The sequence below is a fragment of the Hypomesus nipponensis genome, chromosome 7 (genome assembly GCF_054491055.1).
Source record: "Hypomesus nipponensis isolate SF chromosome 7, ASM5449105v1, whole genome shotgun sequence".
Classification (NCBI taxonomy): Eukaryota; Metazoa; Chordata; class Actinopteri; order Osmeriformes; family Osmeridae; genus Hypomesus; species Hypomesus nipponensis.
The window spans coordinates 9,833,414-9,852,037 of NC_140367.1; the positions used below are offsets into that span (position 1 = coordinate 9,833,414).

An 18,624-nucleotide genomic window follows, 5' to 3' on the forward strand; every position below is an offset into this window, starting at 1 on the left:
TTATTTTTTTTTAACCGCATATGAAGACTTGGTGGTCTTTGAAAATCGAAGCACCTCCATTACCGTGGGTCAAAGTCATTCTGCCATTGGACAGCGTCCGCTGACAGTCATCCGTGAGGTCACACCTCATCGGATCACATGGGGTCGTGGTTGCCATGGCGAGTGCACTTGAACCGCCGTGGCTCGCCGACACGCTCGAGTCAGCTGACGCAGAGAAGGGGGGGAAAGACTTTTCATAAAAAGGCCAGACCTGAGGACGCACACACACACACACACACACTTTGACACACTCCAATTAAAGAGACCATTTTTCCTTCCTCTTCCATTAATCCTGCTGAACTACACGGCCCTGAGTGGCTCTGAGCCTGTCACTCATTTGGCCTCCAATGCACCGCCTGAATATTCCGTGATTTCATTTTTATTACCTCGCTCGCCAGAACTAATGGAGGGGAGTTGACTGAAGCGGTGGGGTAAAACAGGAAGGGCGAGTGAGAGAGAGGGAGAGGGGGACAGTAATTACGTCTTCCGTTTTCCGGGAGCTCGATAAGGGGGGCAGGGGTGCCAGGAGGACGAGTCCCTCACGGCCCCCCTGGCGCACAACGACACCAGCGACTCGTTCTCCGATCCCCGCCCTGATGACCTACCCTGGTACCTAGGGGCCGCAATTACACTGGGAGCAAATGGATCATGGGGGGGGGGGGGGGGGGTCAGTGGATATCACCGTCGATAAGAGCAGAGAGATAAGTGATTCGCGGCGGCACGGTGCGAGTCACTCATCCCCGTCACCCAGGACGGAGCCACCCACCCAACACTCCCACAGGACGCTTTGCGCTGTCGGCCCCTCTGTTTCTTACATTTAGTCACTTGGCAGACGTTCTTATCCAGAGCGACTTAAAGTAAGTACAGGGACATTCCCCCCGAAGCAAGTAGGGTGAAGTGCCACACCGTCATTTGGCTCGGCCGGGAATCTAACTGGCGACCTTCAGATTACCAGCCCGATTCCCTCACCGTTCAGCCACCTGATTCCCTTTTTCTTGCGTCCGTCTTTTTTTCCCGGCCTCCAGCCTCATCCCTTCTTTCTCCAGCTTCACCCCTTTCTTTGGGAACGTAGAACTTGAAAAGACGCTTGGTACTGTGGGGTTCCTCGAGGATTTGTATCAAGAGACTTTGAGCCTAGAGTCTGGTTGGCTGTCTGTGGATCTTATAACCCTGAGGTAAAAGTGAGGTACTGTCACTGTTTAAATAACAATGTGAGAGTGAGAGTGAGAGTGAGAGAGAGAGTGAGAGAGAGAGTGAGAGAGAGAACGAGAGAGAGAGAGAGAGAGAGTAAGAGGGAGAAAGGGACCCATTTTGAAAGACTTTGTCAAATCTTACCCCTGAGCTGCGGCAACTCACACACAATTCAACCTCTCAACGGGAAGAGAAGTGAGTCATTGCCCAGCTCGAGTCCGAGAGAAACCGAACAAAACATCTCTTTCTACCGTTTGGTTAACTTCAACCGAGGAGCTATTTCTGCAATGTCACCCATCCCCACACAGAAACGCATTTCTGACAGGGAACAAACACAATGAATACAGACGTAACACCTTTCCTCTCATTTTTTTCTTCCCGGAGCTAACTAGTCGCAACTGTCAGACAGAACAAAAAAACAAAGCACGCGCAACAGATGAACGTTCCCAAGGACACCCACACAGTAGTCACACATCCCTAACAGGCCGAGTCTGGGCATACTCGCTGTGGAGTTTACCGGTTTTTCACAACTGTTTATAAACATGTAGGAAACGCGAACGATACTCGTCCCCTGACGATGAAGGCCGGTGCCGTCCCATTAAGACTATACGGCAGGTTTAAGACAGCGTGCGGGCGGGTGGGTTCTCTCCTGCTGTGATTGATCTTTATAGACGGTCGTTGTGACACTGCTGCCACTGAAGCTGTGGCGGGAAGCAGACACTGTCGTGCCGAGCGACAGATCTGGCTGTTAAGAAGTGGGGAGGGAGGGAGGGAGGGCGGGGAGGGAGGGCTGGTTAGCTGGCCGTTTGGGCCCGAGCGTTCAGTGTCCATCTCCCTTCCTCCTGTCACCTCTCTCTCTTTTCTCACACCCTCTGCTGGTTCCCACCGTGGTGAGTGTGTCACCCCCCCCCCCCCTCCCAGGGGGCCTGTGACCTCCGCAGCCTCTGCTGATTGGTTAAATGAGGCCTGCCCACCACAGAATGCGTGACACCTGTCGCTTGGCGCCGTAGGCGGGATGGCGCTAAACGGCGGGTGTGGGGAGGCCACTGGAGTCACACACATCTCACTGAGAGACGGTTCCCGCTGAATTACTGGCTGCACATGGTGGCGCTGGGTCTCGGCTCCCTGTGCGTTTCCACAGGACCGTGCGGTACAATCAACAACGCATGATGTATTCACATGACAAAACCCAAAAAAGCTGTCCATGTGACCCTTGCTATTGTTCTCACATGAAAGTCAGTTTTCTTTTGTATTGTAGTGACACAATGAGAAAGGAGAGGGAGAGAGGAAGAGTTAAGGAAGGAGAGAGGATGACCTTGGTGTCTCCAAACATTCTTGTAGCAAGGTAAAGGGGGGTGGGGGGGGGGGGTGGTTCTGTTCCAGCTGCCCTTGTGTACTGAGCTGATAAGGAGCGCAGCTGTGCAGCAAACCTGACAAACCCCTATACAGCTCTGTCCTCTGATAGTGCAGAGGACCAGACACACGGGCTGCTGGTTTTTAAACCCCAGCCCCGCGCCGCAACGCGCCTGCACGCGAACACCAGGGGAACCGGCCAATGGGAGGCTTCCGTTCAGCATCTCCCCATTTCTCGACACCCACTGTCAAATGGCCGGCGTGTAAACCTTTGGCAAACACACATGAATTAAAAAACGGGCACCATCTACCATTATGGGGAAGAACAGAGCTTAAAAGGAAATGACAGAGGCAAATGTATTGGCTCCGTTCTGACCCCGCCGGGGGAATGGGAATTGTTTGTCAGGATGAGGACAGTTTGACCCTTGTTAAATACACACTAAACACACACTAAACGAAGAGATAAACAGCCTTGCGGCCGAAGCCGTATCTTCGGGATGCGGCTAATGTAGCAGAAAGCTCAAGCCCCGCCAAATCGTCCGTTTGACAGTGCATTGGCCGATGACCACCGGCTAGTCCAACTCCACTGACATCTCCAGCCCCGCCTGGTTCCTAGAGCATGACATCAGCTCTTCATCTGCTGCCCCCACAGCATCGGACTTCCTCCCCCCTCCCAGAATAATGTGACTACGATGCTAGATGAAACGGATCCAGAATAGAACAGCTTTCCATATACGTTGTTCTCGGGCGCATAATCCCAAATCGCTGTGGCCTAAATCAAACCGCCACAATCTCTAATCCTTTGTACGACGTCCTGTTGGCTATGGTGGCCAAACAATGGCTCGGTGTGTCACGGTGTTACACCGAGTGTTACTAACACCCACCCACGTGGTGCTCCTGCTAGCTCTGATGTTGTGATGTCTGATGACTTGTGTGAATGGTGCGATTACACGTGCTCCGGCGATTGTCATGCGAGATGAAAGAGCATGCGACACGGTTGGAAGACATCCTGAACGACATGGGTACATGGCTGTAAGGTCTTGTGAGAGCACCATGGCTTCTAGCAGGACTAACGCATATCTGGTAAATCAGGTCTGTTGAACAAGGATGAAACATGCACGCATGTAGGCGGGCAGGCAGACACACACACTATTCCAGAGAGAGAAGGTATTATCATTCACCTGGTCCTGAATGGGGGGCCTTCTGTGTTGGCTGCCCTTTCCCTGCTACACCTCTCACACCTGTCAATCCACTCCAATCTATGCTCGGATCCAGGGGGCTGTGACAAACTTGTCCCTGGGGCTGACGTGTGTGTCTGTGTGTGTCTGCATGTGTGTGTACCCGTGGGTGAGTGTATGTGAACCTGTGTGTGTGTGTGAGGCCTTCAGCCCACCAGGCTCCCAGCCAACGGCCTTCCTGTAAATCAATAGGCCCTCCCTCCCGTCATCCTATCTGATGTTGTTATCTGTCCCCGGACTGAAAACTCTCATTACGTGCAAAAAGCAGAGGTGTACAAAGAAGCCAGCTTTAACGCTCGCAACAACCTTGAAGAAGAGAACGTTTGGAAGTGATAGGAAGAAGAAAAAAAACCTCTCTGGTGAAAATATATATTTTTTTTTTACTCTTACAATAGCAGAATCCACATTAGACCTAGTTGAGCACAGCGCCTGTGAAAACAAAATCTGTTTGACCTATTTCACGTTATTTGGCTCCTTCTTAGCTGCCACCATGACTTGAGATGCCCGGGTATTACACTGTGGTCTCCCACACACGTTGCACATTACGGAATGTCAGAGTAATATCATTTTTTAAGAATACCGAGTTAAAGCAAATGACAGTAAACTGCAGGGCAGGAGTATATATTACGTAACAGCGCGGTGTGAAATCTTCTGTGGCAGTCGGTCATAGTGGGCTAAGCTTCTTCCCTCTCCTTTTTCTTTGGGGCCTAAATGACTTGAGGATTTGGGGGCTGGTGGATTCGCCGGTCCTTGGTGTGACCAAGTGGATTAGCCAGTTAGCGAAGGACTTTATGGGAGGGAGAAGTATTCTAGACTCCTGGTTCTCCTCGGCGATTGGCTACAAGCACGATGGTGAATGAACTCGTTGGCATGATGCGCGTGCACACACACGCACACACATACACACACACAAATATACACACACACACGCTATTCTGCTCGGAAGCCCAAAGACTCCTGGTCTATTTCGGGACCGAGAAAGTGCTGTTCCTAAGTAATAAAACTCCAAGATGTTACTGAACTCTAAACTTTCGGGGGTTGTTGCTGTCTTGGCGTGGATTTCCCATAGAAACATCTTGAAACAGTGAGAGGACTGCTGGGTTAGGTAGCAATGCCTTACAATGACGAGTGACCATTCCCTGTCATTATAGATGAGCAGGGGTGAGGTGATGACGGCAAAGCAACAACCTCATTGGTCACCCGGGGACCAGCCTGAGAGTCCACAGCAATTACACAGGAAGGTGCAATGATTCTGCAAGGCAAGTGTCAACTGTAGCGACTAATAGCACACACATCGCCACCCCTCACGCAGTATCGCACGCCAAACGACTGGGCGAGCTGCACAATGTGGGCTGGGTAGGCATCAGCTTTCAAGTGCTGCACAAAATGGCCTATTTACCCTGGTTTCGCAGGCTTTTAGTCTGTTCCGAATTAATAATTATTAGCCCGGCAGCTAATGACTGTGGATTAACGTGTTCATCAGCCTGGACAGGAGAAAGAGACTGCAATGGTTTTCTGTGACTGCTCAAGCTTTCTCTTGAATGCGACTCATGGTGAGATGCATTCCTAATTTGGATGAGGATTTGCCGCTCTGGCGTGACATTGCAGATTAACTACCAACACAGCTCCACGCAAGGAGAAGTAGATTTAGCCGACTGTGGATAAGTGCAGCTGGTAACGCGGTAATGATGAACGAACGAGAAGGAACTCGCACCCTCGTCATGCCTCGATGGTGGCCAGAAATACTTCAGTAGGAAAAATATGAGTTTCTTGGGGGTGGAGAGCTGAAGAGAGATCAGGGTACGGAGTCAGCGTCCTGACCGCGCCTTTGGAACACCACGCCGTGGACTTGGCGAATGCATCCTTGTTTGTGTATCTCCTCATCTTGCCCTCAGAGCAACAGCAACGTTGGGATGCTGAGCCAAAGGCTGGCCTAGAGCCAGAGACCTTCCACCGCTCTGCTGGTACGAGTCAATACTCAGACGTGCTCACTCCCTGCACACACACAGACAAACTTCACGTACTGTACACACACACACAAACACAGACACAATCTGCTCAGATTTAGAGGCTGATCTGCTGCAGGGAAACTCATCCATCTGATTTTCTCTCTCACTGTCACTCTCTCACTCTCTCCCTCGCTTTCTCCCTCTCTTTGAAGAGCAAGGAGGCCTGCTTTCGAGCTTTCGTTGACCTCATTGCTAAATTGAACGTGTGGCGCCCAAATCTGCTCTTCCTAGACACGCCAATGTCCCCGACGAGTTCCTGCAACAGGCCTCCGTGGGTTGAAGTGGAATCCTCTCCCTCATCGCCAAGCCTCACCACCCATTGGTCAGTCCTCCCAAAGGACAAAGGTCACATGCCCCACTGGTTTGCTCGTGTTATAATCCAATCCCCACTTTTATTAACGTTCAGAGTAGCAACTCAATCCTCTGAGGCGAATCCTTTCCACCCTCCGTTCATTGGCTAAATGTAAGTTCTTCTATGAGGTTATAAATGGTGCACGAGGCTGAAAGAGACTTACCAATACACATTTACTATGTTAAAACACAACAGGGTAAACAATTAACAGGGTCACCGAACACTGAAGGATAACTTATTCAAGCCAATTACTGAACAGAACGTCTATATATACACACACACACACACTTATTCACACTCCTGACAGGTCTCGCTTAAGCAGCTCTAAGTAGTCTAGTTTTGCTCTGTAGAAACCAGCGAGGGAACAAGGGAGAATGATCTGAGAGTGAGTGAGGTTATCACAATAGGCAAGGGTGGCTTTTACAGGCAAATTCTCTGACCAGAAAGCTCTCTCAGATTGGATAAAGGGGCATCAGTGAGTCATACACTTGACTTTGTGCGTGTGTGTGTGTGTGCGTGCGCGTAGATGGTGGAGGCACAAGTCTTCCGCCATCCATTTTGAATGGAGGGGAAAGAGATGGGGGAAAGTGCTATTTTCAGAGGATGAGGGAGAAGAAGAAAAAAAAGCTCACGCGCAGAGAAAAAGGATTATCTGCACGGACAAATATAGTGAGTCATCGAGTGGCTTAGCGCAAACGATTATATTCCAAATGCACCGCCAAAGATATCGTGAGGATTCCATGAAATTACACTTTTAAATCATTTTAATTCACCTCTTTTGAACTCACTGCTCTTATTTCGTTTTACATATCAGTAACTTGCCCACACCAAGCCATTAATGTATTAAAATCATTTCCTACTACAGTATAGCTAATTCACTATATCGTAGCCTATCCAACAGAAAACAGTGATCCGTCTCACCAATTTCATTTGCAGGCTGATCAGCATCGATACACATTCACATTAATACTTCATCTCAATCATTGTGTACACTAGGTCACATTGCTGTCATTTAACCAAATTCTATCTCATAAATTGTATATTGAAGGAATTTAGCATACAATCCATCGTTCACTGACTGAAGAGGATCAAAAAGCCAGTCATCGATTATGCATAGACTGTGTGTGTGTGTGTGTGTGTGTGTGTGCATAGAGAGGAGAGATTGTGTGATGGAGAGACCTAGGCAGTCATGCAGTACCGTAGCAAACATGATGTGCTCCCTCATGCAAAGCCACCATTAGAATATTAACACCACTGTTGTTACTCAGGATAAATCCTTTCAACTACAGTAGTCTTACTGCCTGAATACACAGACACCCAAAAAAAGAAAAAAGCTTTGAGACAATTCGAGTTGAAAGGATTTATCTCCAGTACCAGCAGTGGTGTTCTTTCTCTGCCTTGTCCATCATCACCCTTCTGGTGAATATTTCCCAAAAAGTTGAACTGTGGGTATGGAAATGTCAGACGATCACAGTCAGAATCGTTAACAATAAAACTAATATATATATATATATATATATATATTTATTTAGGTTCACACCATAAGGGTGCACACTCGAAGAGTTTCTTCCATTTGGAAAAAACTGTTTTCCTTTTTGGATAAATCCAGACGGAGTGATTAAGCAGACGTCATTAAGTTTCCCCCACTGGAGCAAGAAATGAGCTCCATCCCCACACCAGCAGCCCCTCTAATCCAGGCCCGGCCCCGAGGACGTGGTCGCTGGTGACAACAGAACATCAGGCCACCTCCGGTAGGTCAGAAACCCTCGCCTCCTCCTCTTACCAGTCTGGGGAGGTAAAAGACAGCTTTTAGCTTGGGGAGACTTGCCAGAAGTTCCCAGGGCACTATGGGTAATTTTCCGATGACACACTCATGGTGGGGGGTGGGGTGTGGGTGAAAGGCTCCACCACGCACCACTCAACACCCCACCCCACCCCCCGCCCCTCACACCAACCTCTCTTACTCTTCCTACAGTGAGCCCGGGCCAGCTGTCTGGGTGTGAGGATGATTGCAATTTTAAGGCTTAGCCTGTCCAATGTTTATTTATTTATCGCCGGTTCCTAGTTCCCCATGAATATTAACGGGCACCACTCACTGTGGACTCTTCTAAGGGAGTCTCATCACACTCTCCTACAGCAAGTCGACATCTTGCCCCATCAAAGTTTACAGTCCACAAATGACAAGTCCAACAGTTCTCAAACAACCCTCTGAAGGAAATCCAGTACGCTTTTTTGTGTGTGCCAACGTGTCTTAAGCAATACAGGACCGAGATTTGTACTAGCGATAACATTGTCCGCAACGTTTTGCTACGTTGATCAAATCGGTTTCAGGCACCCAAATGTGGAAATAGCCAAAGGCTTACTAAAAGATGTTGCCAAGCATTGGCATTTGACCTTTTGGCCCAAGAGCTGGAACCATAGCTACTGTGTGGCACTGTCGCTGGATGGGGTCATGGCCTGCCGTGTGGGCCCGGTCCTGGTCACGTTTTCTGCCAGAGGCCGAGGAAGCACGTCCCTTCCTTAATCCAGATAGCCTGAACCGTGGACAGAGCAGGGCTGTGCATGGATGAGTCAGCAAAAAATCCTAGGGGTGGGGGGGGGGGTCAGGACCAAGGAGGGTGGTGGAGCAGTGCCGACTGACCTTTGGATTCACTCCCATTCCCAGCGCGGCGAGGCGAGTCTGAATAATGTAAGAGAAGTGATTACTCGGACTCCTGTAAACGTGTTGGTGGCGAGCGTCGTTACAAACAAGCCCACAGAGTACCACAGAGAACTCTGTCACACTTAGGTGAAATCATTTCGCTGCCGAGGGAAGTCTCTTCGGCTCTGTCCACAACGTGGGTCTTATTTGCTTAAGTTATTCCATCGATCGCCGCTATCCCAACATTTGGACAGCACTTTGTCCATATTAGACACCCCCAGCCAGCCTTTAACCCCATGCACCCCCCGCCCCCCCTTTCGGGTTGGTGCCATCACTTTAGAAACAAGGCGGGGCAATTAGGCCTATCAGCTCCTTAAGACCCGCCCTGTCAACGATAAGCCTGCGGCTTAATCTGCTCATTAAACTATTTATTTGTAGTAGGAGAATGTGGGAGGGGAATCAATGCTGCTGCAGCCACTGCTTTGAGGATTAGACATGAGCTGTCACTCTGAGGCAGCCTTCTCCCAGCTTCAGAAGGAGGAACAGAGGGAAGGAGAGAGGAAGAAGCGAAGGGGGGGGGGGGGTGAAAACAGAGGATGAGGTGGGGGAGAAGGAGTGGGGGGGAGGGGGTTGAGGTACCAGAATTTGCTGAAGAAGACATCTGCACCAGTGACTGTGGGCTGGGGGTTGGAGCACCGTGTAAATGCAAATTATACTCTGCGATGGAGGGGGGGGGGGGAAAAATCGATGGATGTTCATAGGACCTGCCCTGACCTCAGCAAAAAGGTTGTTTCACTCCCCTCACATACAGTATCTGCATAACATCAAGACCCAAAGAGTAAAACACACATGCACACACAAACAATTTCTGTTTTCCTTGCCAGGGCATTTCTTTTCTATCCGCAGACTGCAAGTATCACACTCCCATGTGACCAATCACCTCCTCTGTCCAAAACAGTTGTTTGTTTTTTTTTTGGGGGGGGGGGGGGGGCGGGGCAGACTTTTCAGTTTGGACACAAAGACGAGGGGGTCTCACTGGTCGACGACGCTGCCCCCTCCCCAGACGCTTGGCTTTGGGACCCCTGGAACGCAGAGTCGTGTCGTCCGACTCGGTGATGAATCACTGCCCCCCCCGCGGGCGTGGTGGTCACACGGGCGCAACAAACTGATTCCAAGCTCATCCAGAGGGCTTGGAATGCATGTGTGTAATGAGGTGCATCGATCCAAGACAGTCCGCTATGTGTGCCTCCAAGGAGGGGGGGGGGGGGGGGGCTTTTTGCCTCCACCCCACCCCCCTTAATTAGGCTTGATTGTACTTTCCATCAATCACTCCCAAACAAGGGGGGGTTTGAATCCGTTCTGCAAGGTCTGCTTCTCTTTCTTCAGTCACAGGCTTTCAGTGAGTGTGTATGTGTGTGTGTGCTTATTTGTGTGTGGTTTCCTGTCAATCACCAGCCTCCAATCCCAGGTCTAAAAATGGAAACATACCTACTTTCCAGCTAATTAATATCGCCATGATTATCTCAGTTTTGCATAATTCTTTATTAAAAAAAACTAAAAGATGACACATTACGAAGACGCAGAACCTTCCCCCTGTATAAAACGATACACACCCTGACATGTTCATTACGTGGAGGATATGCTGCAGTCGTTAGCAAAGCAACCGCAAGGAGAACTGAGCTCTTGACTTAGGCAATGTCCCATGCATGTCCCACAGGTAGACAGCATGTGCGTAACGCATAGGTGAGACAGCTAGGCCTGTTACACGTTATAAATACATGCACGGCCAACCTTTCAAATGCCATGTCCATGTGTACATTGAATGTCTGATGACATTTCCTCAGGGGTCAACCTGGCACGATGTAGCTTACAAGGTCACTTGTGCAATATTAACGAGCCCTGGGTCCTCATTGGCTGACTCTGTGGTGTAACGTTGCATTAAGTGACAGCTAAACCAATCGGGAGCCACCATCGGGAGTCCCATCCGAATCATCTAATGTTTCGCCCCCCCTCCTCCTCCCCCCCCCTCTCCCTCTCTGCCCCTTTCATGGTCTGGAGAGGAGAAGAAAAGACATTAATACTTAAAGGGGCGAGCGCAAGAGATTGTCAGTTGAAAATGAATCAGAAAGCCCAATTGCTGACCTCAGGGGAAACCTGCTAATGTGGTGCTAATAATATCTCTTTTTGTTCGATTTCCCAGATAGGCCTCCATCTTTGAGAACTGGAGTAAAGAAGGAGAAGGGGGGGGGGGGAAGAGAGAGAGACAGAGAGAGACACAGAGAGAGACAGAGACACAGAGAGAGCGAGAAAAGGAGAAACCCAAAGGCATTGTTGTGAAGATGTCGGGGGCTCTAATGAAGGTTGCACGCTCCCTGTAAGGGAAGGCTGAGGGGAGGTGTGCAGGGCGTTGATGAGTTCATGTCCTGCTCAGTTGGACGGGGTTTGTGACGGGGAGGTGTGTGAGGGGGGGGGCTGGATGCTAAACCCCCTAGTTACAGCTGACAGGCCTTTCACGTTCTCCCATGCTGTTCCTTCACCCTCTCTCTCCCTCTCCCTGTTCCTCCTCACTCTCTCATGTCTTTATTTCACCGTCCCTCCCTCCGTTCCCTCTCGCATCTCTCCGTTTCCCTCCCTCGCTCTTTATCGTCACTGCCATCTCTCCTCTGCTCGGGCACGTTAGCATGGCAACAGTGCAAATGTCAGCCCCGGATGGCGAACGTCTCAAGGCTATTTCTGAATCCAGTAATCGGGATGGAAGTGGACAAATCTATGGCGCTGGTAGACGGAGAACACGTCGGATTGCATGGAACCTGACACCTTTTCGGCCTCCGTTCTGCATAGCCATCCTACTCCCGATTCAATGAGATATCTGCTCATTTGCACCTCTGGTATGTGTGAGGGATTGTGCCACTGTGACGGTATGTAACAGACGTGGCCACGCTCCGTCACAACAAGGTGTCGTTCGCCACTCGCTGGGCTCGAACGCACACGACCTCCGACTTGCCAAGCGCGACCACTACCAGCTACGCCAAAGAAAAGCTAGCTCTTCGTTGACGCGGGTGGCCTACTACATACCTGCGGAGTGAGTTTCACCGATTCGCACCGGTTACACCCACACGTGCTCCCCGACGGCCTCCGCCAATCAGCTGTACGGTAAAAATGCAGGGACGCAGGTACAGTTCTGCTACAGCGGCAAGCCGCCAACGCCACAGATGGAAGGTGTTCATAACCGGCGCTGGTGACACCATTATGAGGTCGCTCTTGGCAAGAGGGGGGGGGGGGGGGGTTGTATTGGAAGAGGAGTGCGAGGGATCTGAGATGAATCACGGTGAGGTGGCACCTTCCCCCACCCACCAGCCCCAGTCCTGCTGTCGACCCCCAGCAGGGGGGGGCGGGTTGGGGGGGGGGGGGGTCTGCCTGCCGCCAACGTGACATTCTCAGGGGAGGGAGGGATTACCGGAGCCCATCCCCCGGCATGGGGCTGACAACCGCTGCCGCCACAGGTTCCAGTAGGAAACCATCTGACGGGTCTTTAGCCGGATCCATCTGGACAGGCCAGCCCATAGGCGGTGGCGGGGTTGTGAGATCAAAGGACGTGCGTGCGAGGTAGTGCGAAAGTGCGAGGGAGATAGTAGGAGAGAGGGAGAGAGAGGATATGCATAACCAGCTCGGCGGGCTGAAAGCTGCGACCCTACAAAGCGGTTACAGCTTTCGGGGCGAAGCTTCTTTTTTTCCTTCTTCTTCTTCTCCCCCTTCAGGCAAATCCCTGTCACGGGTAGACTTCTTCTAAGTATATAGACCCGCTCGCCTCCTAATCTTTGGAACTACAGTCATAGACGTGAGTGCGCGGACAGTTTCAGGGTGTGGCTGCCACCCTCCCCCACCCCCCCCCCCCCTCCCCCCGAGAAAAAAAACAGAAACAGACCTAATCCTTTAGACTGCTACCTCGGCGATCACGCCGGGTCGCGTTCGTCGACGGCTCCTGCCTGGCGGCCCCCTTTTGATGTGGCTAAACCCCTCTTCTCCGCTATTTAGGAAGTTACATTGCCTCAATACTTTCAACCCTCCCACCTCTCACCCTCACCCAGAAATAGAGCAAAACTCAAGCACTGCGTAGCTTTGACTGGATGTGGGGGTTGGTTGTGTGTGTGTGTGTGTGTGTGTAGGGGCGGCCGGGGGTCTGATGTATACCCTCAACAGTTGCTTTGATGTTCAGACCTAATAGGAAAAGTGTTTTTATTCATGACTTTTGCTGCCGTCGCCGCTATCCGACCTCTTTGACTGGCAGAAACAAATGAGTATCATGTTCATCTTTACGTCTTTGAACTACTGCTGATGTGACTCTGCACACTCCTCTCCTTCCACGTAGCCCGAGAGCAGCGGAGAAATTGTCAGGCCTGTGAGTTCAATTTCACGCACTTCGTGTAAGTCAAGTCCAGGTTGTCATGCAAACACTGCCAGGGCTTTCCTGGAAACAATAACACACACGCGCGCGCAAACACGCACACACACACAAACAAACACACTCACTGACCTGTCCAAACGATTTGAACTTGGGCCTGCTAGCTAATTGCCTCAGCATTGACCAAATGGTGTTTCTCAATAACAGCCTAACAAGCCCTGTGTGTGTGTGTGTGTACACGTATTTGTGTGTGTCTGCACAAGTGACAGTTAGCGTGTGTGTGTGTGATGGCTAGCCAGTTGTACTCCCGTATTAACAGGTCACTTACACCCCCTGAATTAATATGGGACCCACTGGCCCCTCATCGATTGGCCTGGGAGCTGATATGCCCTCCATCAAGGGAGGGGGACGGTTTATTTGCCCTTTCGGTTTTTCTTCTTCGGTGCTTTTTCACACCCGGCACAGAACGACAGGGCATCCATCAGGGGGACATACTTATCAGTGATGGAGCGGGTTTGTGGATGCAGCCTGTAATAGGTATCTCAACACAGGAGGCAGGCAGTGGAGATGACCTTCACTGGCAGGAGCCCGAGTGGCCGTGTGTTCCAGCGTGCTATCTCTGGGTCTGGAGATTAAACGGATACTCAAACACAAGCCCTTCGTTCTATATTAATACTGTACGCACACAGGATTCCAGGAGCCCCGCTCCTGAAATCCATTCCCCCGTCTAAACGGTGACACAAGCAAGACGCGTTTCTTTTTTATCCCCCCCCCCCGCCCCCTTGTCTTTCTTCGGGAGCTGAGAACAGCGTCCCCAGGAGATTGTTCCGAGTTTGAGGAGCCCCTGGCGTATGTAACTTATGTTTATGGAGCCGAGTTGGTCTTAATGCATCGCCACTAAACCGCAGAGCATGGACGCACGCCATTCAGTGATTTATCCATCTCCAGATGCTGGGTGCAGAGTAAAAAAAAAAAAAAAAAAAAAAACCTTTACCGGATACATTTTTGACTTGCAGAAAGCATGTATTTTTCATCTCGGTTTCCTTGACGGCGATGAGTGCTTTTGAAACGGCTCTCTTGAGGGGGGGTGGGGGGTGGCAAAGGAATAGTAAGTGAAAGAGAGGTGGGAAAGGGCAGAGATAGACTGAGAAAGAAAGAAGGGGGAGAGAGAGAGAGAGAGAGAGAGAGAGAGAGAGAGAGAGAGAGAGGGGGGGGAAAGATGGGGCTGAGGGACTTTCCCTCACTTTGCGGCCCAGCCGAGTGAGAACGACTGACAGTTTGGGGCCATGGCGTGTGCTCTACGGCTTAAAACGGCTGGCCACACCCACCCTACACACTCCCAGCATCTCTTCCTGTGACTTCCCTCCCCCAGGTACAGCGTGGACCTAGCCCTGCAGTTGGGATGCCAACCGCAGTCCTACATTTGAGAGTCCAAATATGCAGACACATTAGCTCTCCACTTATCTATAATTGGCCAGACGACATCAGAAAGCTCGGTTTGTCTTGAGAGCGTTGGAGTTTTTCTGTGTACCCGACTGGAAAAACAATTTTCTGACTAAACTGCCCAGCTGAATTTCCCCTGTCAAAATGTAGAGAATTTGGGTAATTGACTTACACACAGTGGTGCAACCTTAGTTTGAACAGTTTTTGAAAAAAGTGATCCCAAACTTCGGCTCACAGCTCCATTACTAACAATCCATCCACCAAATAAAGAGGTTATATTTTTGCAGCAGAGTGTCTATTTTCCCTCTGCGCCACGGCGTTCCAATGCTGAGCCAAATTGGGGGAACATTGCAAATTAAAAGCTAGGCAGAGTTCTCCACTTGGAATGAGCAGCAAATCAGATCCTTTGGTAAACTGGAGCCCAAGGGAAGAACAACAGTGAAATGTGATTTCTCTTTGTTGGTGTTGTTAACGGCGTTTCAGTAAACTGCAGGGATGCTCAAGAGAGAGATCAATCAAATATGATTGTTGGAAAAACCACTTGTGAAAGAGGGGACTTGTAGCTCCGAACAAGAACATTCAGACCCGTAGACAAAACTGGATATTGCGACGTGTCAATCGCTACACGTGTGTCAAATGTGGAAGGTCGCGTGCCGTATTGTGTTTGCTTTCATAGAAATACTGGGGCGGGAAATGTGTGATCGGGCTCAAAGCAGCAGAGGGCAGAAGGTGGGTTGGTCTGATGGGGAACACTTACGTAAGGAGTGCCACTCGTCCTGCCGGATGGTTTTGGTGATGTTGTAGGAGAGGTTCTTGGGTATTGTCGCCGAGGAGTAATGGTACTTGATGTAGGAGCACCGCACAAGTGAACCTGCGGAGACAGAGAGACAGAGAGAGAGAGAGAGAGAAAGAAGGGAGAGAAAGTGAAAGAAAGAAATGTGTTATAGTGACAGCATTTATTCTGGATCATTACCTGTGAGTGGGTGTAATCTTAGAACCAAATGACAGGAACACAGAGGTGGAAGGAGTCCATCTTTGTATGCTCAAAACGCGAGGCCTAACGGCGGTTATTCCTGTCGTCTCTTATTGAGTAATCATGTCTTTGCTGTCATGAGACAATGGAATGTCAAAATCCTATTGTACGAAGCCCATTGTGCTGGCAGGGTACGTCCACGTTCACATAATGGAATGACTTTGTCTCTGACATCCCACTTGTCAGACGGAACAATTCCTTCATCAAAAAGCTCATAACCAATCAGTTTGGGAAGATATTCAAGTTTTTTAATTAACGATGGCTCAGTGGATTCCATCAAGGAATTTAGAAGTGTTCCTTCAACGACTGCTAAGTAGGTTTCCAACCATGTCGTTCCATTCAGCTGCTTTTTTTTGTCCAAGATAAAGAAAAACTTGCAAATTGATAAAGCAGCATAATTCCTCTACCATGAGAAATGGTGACAGCACTAAAACAGAATCAGGGTTCATCCCATGTCAACAATGACCTTTGACCCTCTGGCTTCAATTGACCACCTGACTGCCAGGTGCAGAGCAGGAAGAGGTTTCTCTCAGCTGACACACAAAAAAAATGGCTGCCATTTTCTCCAGAGGTTGTCTGAGCTCTGAGGACTGCGCTCTGACTCTTGACAGCAGAGGCCTCTGAGCCTAGTATTCAGAGTTAGTGGAGCTTTGCGAGTGACAATTTGTAACTGCCTCTTCTCCTCCGCCGCGACTCCATAGCCTCACCTCCCTTGGGAGACGACTCCCCACCTCACCTAGCGCCCCAGGGAGAGAACACGCTCAAAGCTACACCAGCTCCCCCGCGTTCTCTTCCCTTTCCTCAAAAATAACTCTCTTTCTCTATCCGTTTTTTTTTTTTTTCCCCTTCCTCCCTCCGTTGCATTGTTTTTCTGCATGGCAAAGCAACACAACGGGGCCAGGGTTCTCCCGTTTCATTCCTTGAACGCGGTTCTGTGCGGATTTCCCCATTTTGAAAACGCCACCATTTCTTCATCACGGGAGCGTAATCTGCGCGCCGGCGAGAGAGAGTTGCGTCCTCCCTGACGCTATTATGACTTGCCCGCTCTAATGATCTCCAGCAAGGCATTTGGAAGTGTGTGTGTGTGTGTGTGTGTGGGGGGAATTTGTGCGCGTGTGTGTGTGGGGGGGGAGAATTTTTGAGCGTGTGTGTGTGTGCGTGAATGGGTGAGTGGAAATGGGGGGGGGGGGCTGAAAATTGCACTGCGCAAACATAGTGACACGGATAACACCCCCATCTTTTCTTTGACGTGAAGCGTCAGACTCACTCATCCCCACACACACACACCACAATAGACCTCAACACCGACAATTGTAATTATCTGTTCATGACCATCTCTCCATCTGTTCCGCCCCAGAGACACTGCTCAGAGAGAGATGTATCGACTGATAACCCCATGATGCATTTCCTGATAATATATGCGACAGCCGATCGGGGGCTGGCTCTTATATCCACGCAGATAGACACACGGTTAGAATTCCAAACCAGGAAGGCAAAGCTGTGTTGCACCATTGCCTTCAGGGAACAGCATACCAAAAAAAAAAAAAAATCACACACACTTCCAGGAACATGCCTTGAACGTCCAAACGATTGAAGGCAACCCTCTTCCCGTTTCATGACATCACAATCCTGGCATTAGTTCGTCAATAACTGTCAAATGCAACCCCAGACCTTTTACTGATGGTTGCCTCAAGACACACACAATATCTCCAGCCAAACAGGAGCTGTGACCAATCTGACACTATTCGGGGCCCTGCTTTCATCGAATACATCTCTGCCAGACCAATGTCGTCCCTGTGGCTTTCGAGAAACCTTCGCACTGGTTCTTCCTCGGTAAACGGAGGCGGTGAGGCAGCGGCGATCTGTCTTCCATGGTCAACAGTGAAGCTGAAGTCGATATGGATCTCCCTGATGGTCTGTGGGTGCCTGAGAGCGCCGGAGGCTTTTCAAATGGGCCCGTAAAGCTTGGGAGTGGAGTGAAAGGAGAGTCTTGGCTGGAAACAGGCGATGGAGGCTCAATTATCCAGCCAGGGGCCTCATTTGAACATGGCTCCGCGGGTCGTTCCTCGAGGTGCCCTTTCGCTCCATCCTCATTTTGAATGGGGATCTGAAAGGCGTTTTCACTATTGCCGTGTAGGAGGGAGAAGCCGTAAAGGTTTAAGCAGGGAGCTATGCGTAATGGGTGGACGGAGATCAAAGGCCCTTTAGTTCCGATCGTGGTTCATCATGTGGCTATTTTCTTGTGTCAACTCTATTGGCTGACCGCCGGGATTGTTTTACTGCTTAAATGCTGCTTGAGCTTTTAGCTGAGGTCTTCCAGAGTTCTGTTCGAGACAGGGGGGGTCAAGCACACCGCAAGCACCTTGGAACAGACACAGCGTTCACAGACCTGAGGTTTGTGAACGCAGCCCCATTCCTAACACCTTTCACCGACTGGCCACAGTTCATTTGAACACAGCGAGACGGAGGGACCGAGGAGGAAAAAAGAAAGCGCTCAGGAGAAACTAAAGCTCTACCTTGATCCCCCCAGAAGATTGAAACCGTTTGTTCGGTGTGTCCGCCCTCTTTTATAGGACGCTTATACTTTCTGAGAATCTGTCGAGTCCCAGGGATCCCCCTTCGGTGTCTTCCTCCACCACGCGAGACACAGACAGTGCCCATTCTCACGAGTGGCAGGACAAGTCGTCTCCTTGATGTTCCTCTCTGTGGTGACAGACTTTGAACCTGCCACACTTGTTTACCTGTGTGTGCGCGGGCAGAATACTGCTATACTGCTTGTACGACATTAAGGATTCATGCCATTCTTCCAGAAATAAGCTGTATTTTTTTTCTAGGATGTGAAGCCTCCATAATGTACCTGGCTCTGGCTCAAGGATGAGCACGCAAATTAAGGTGCCACAACTTCTCCTTTGACAGGCTGAAT

The 18,624-nt window shown here is 50.2% G+C and overlaps 1 protein-coding gene across 2 annotated transcripts in view; it reads right to left on the reverse strand.

The window, feature by feature from the left end:
* The window catches only part of tmem178bb (transmembrane protein 178Bb), a 56,656-nt gene that overhangs the window by 11,487 nt on the left and 26,545 nt on the right, over nucleotides 1–18,624 (reverse strand). For both annotated transcript variants that reach the window (XM_084701988.1, XM_084701989.1), the window contains one exon: nucleotides 15,426–15,539. In XM_084701988.1, coding sequence (XP_084558114.1) covers nucleotides 15,426–15,539 — 114 coding nt within the window. The remainder of the gene's footprint in view (nucleotides 1–15,425; nucleotides 15,540–18,624) is intronic.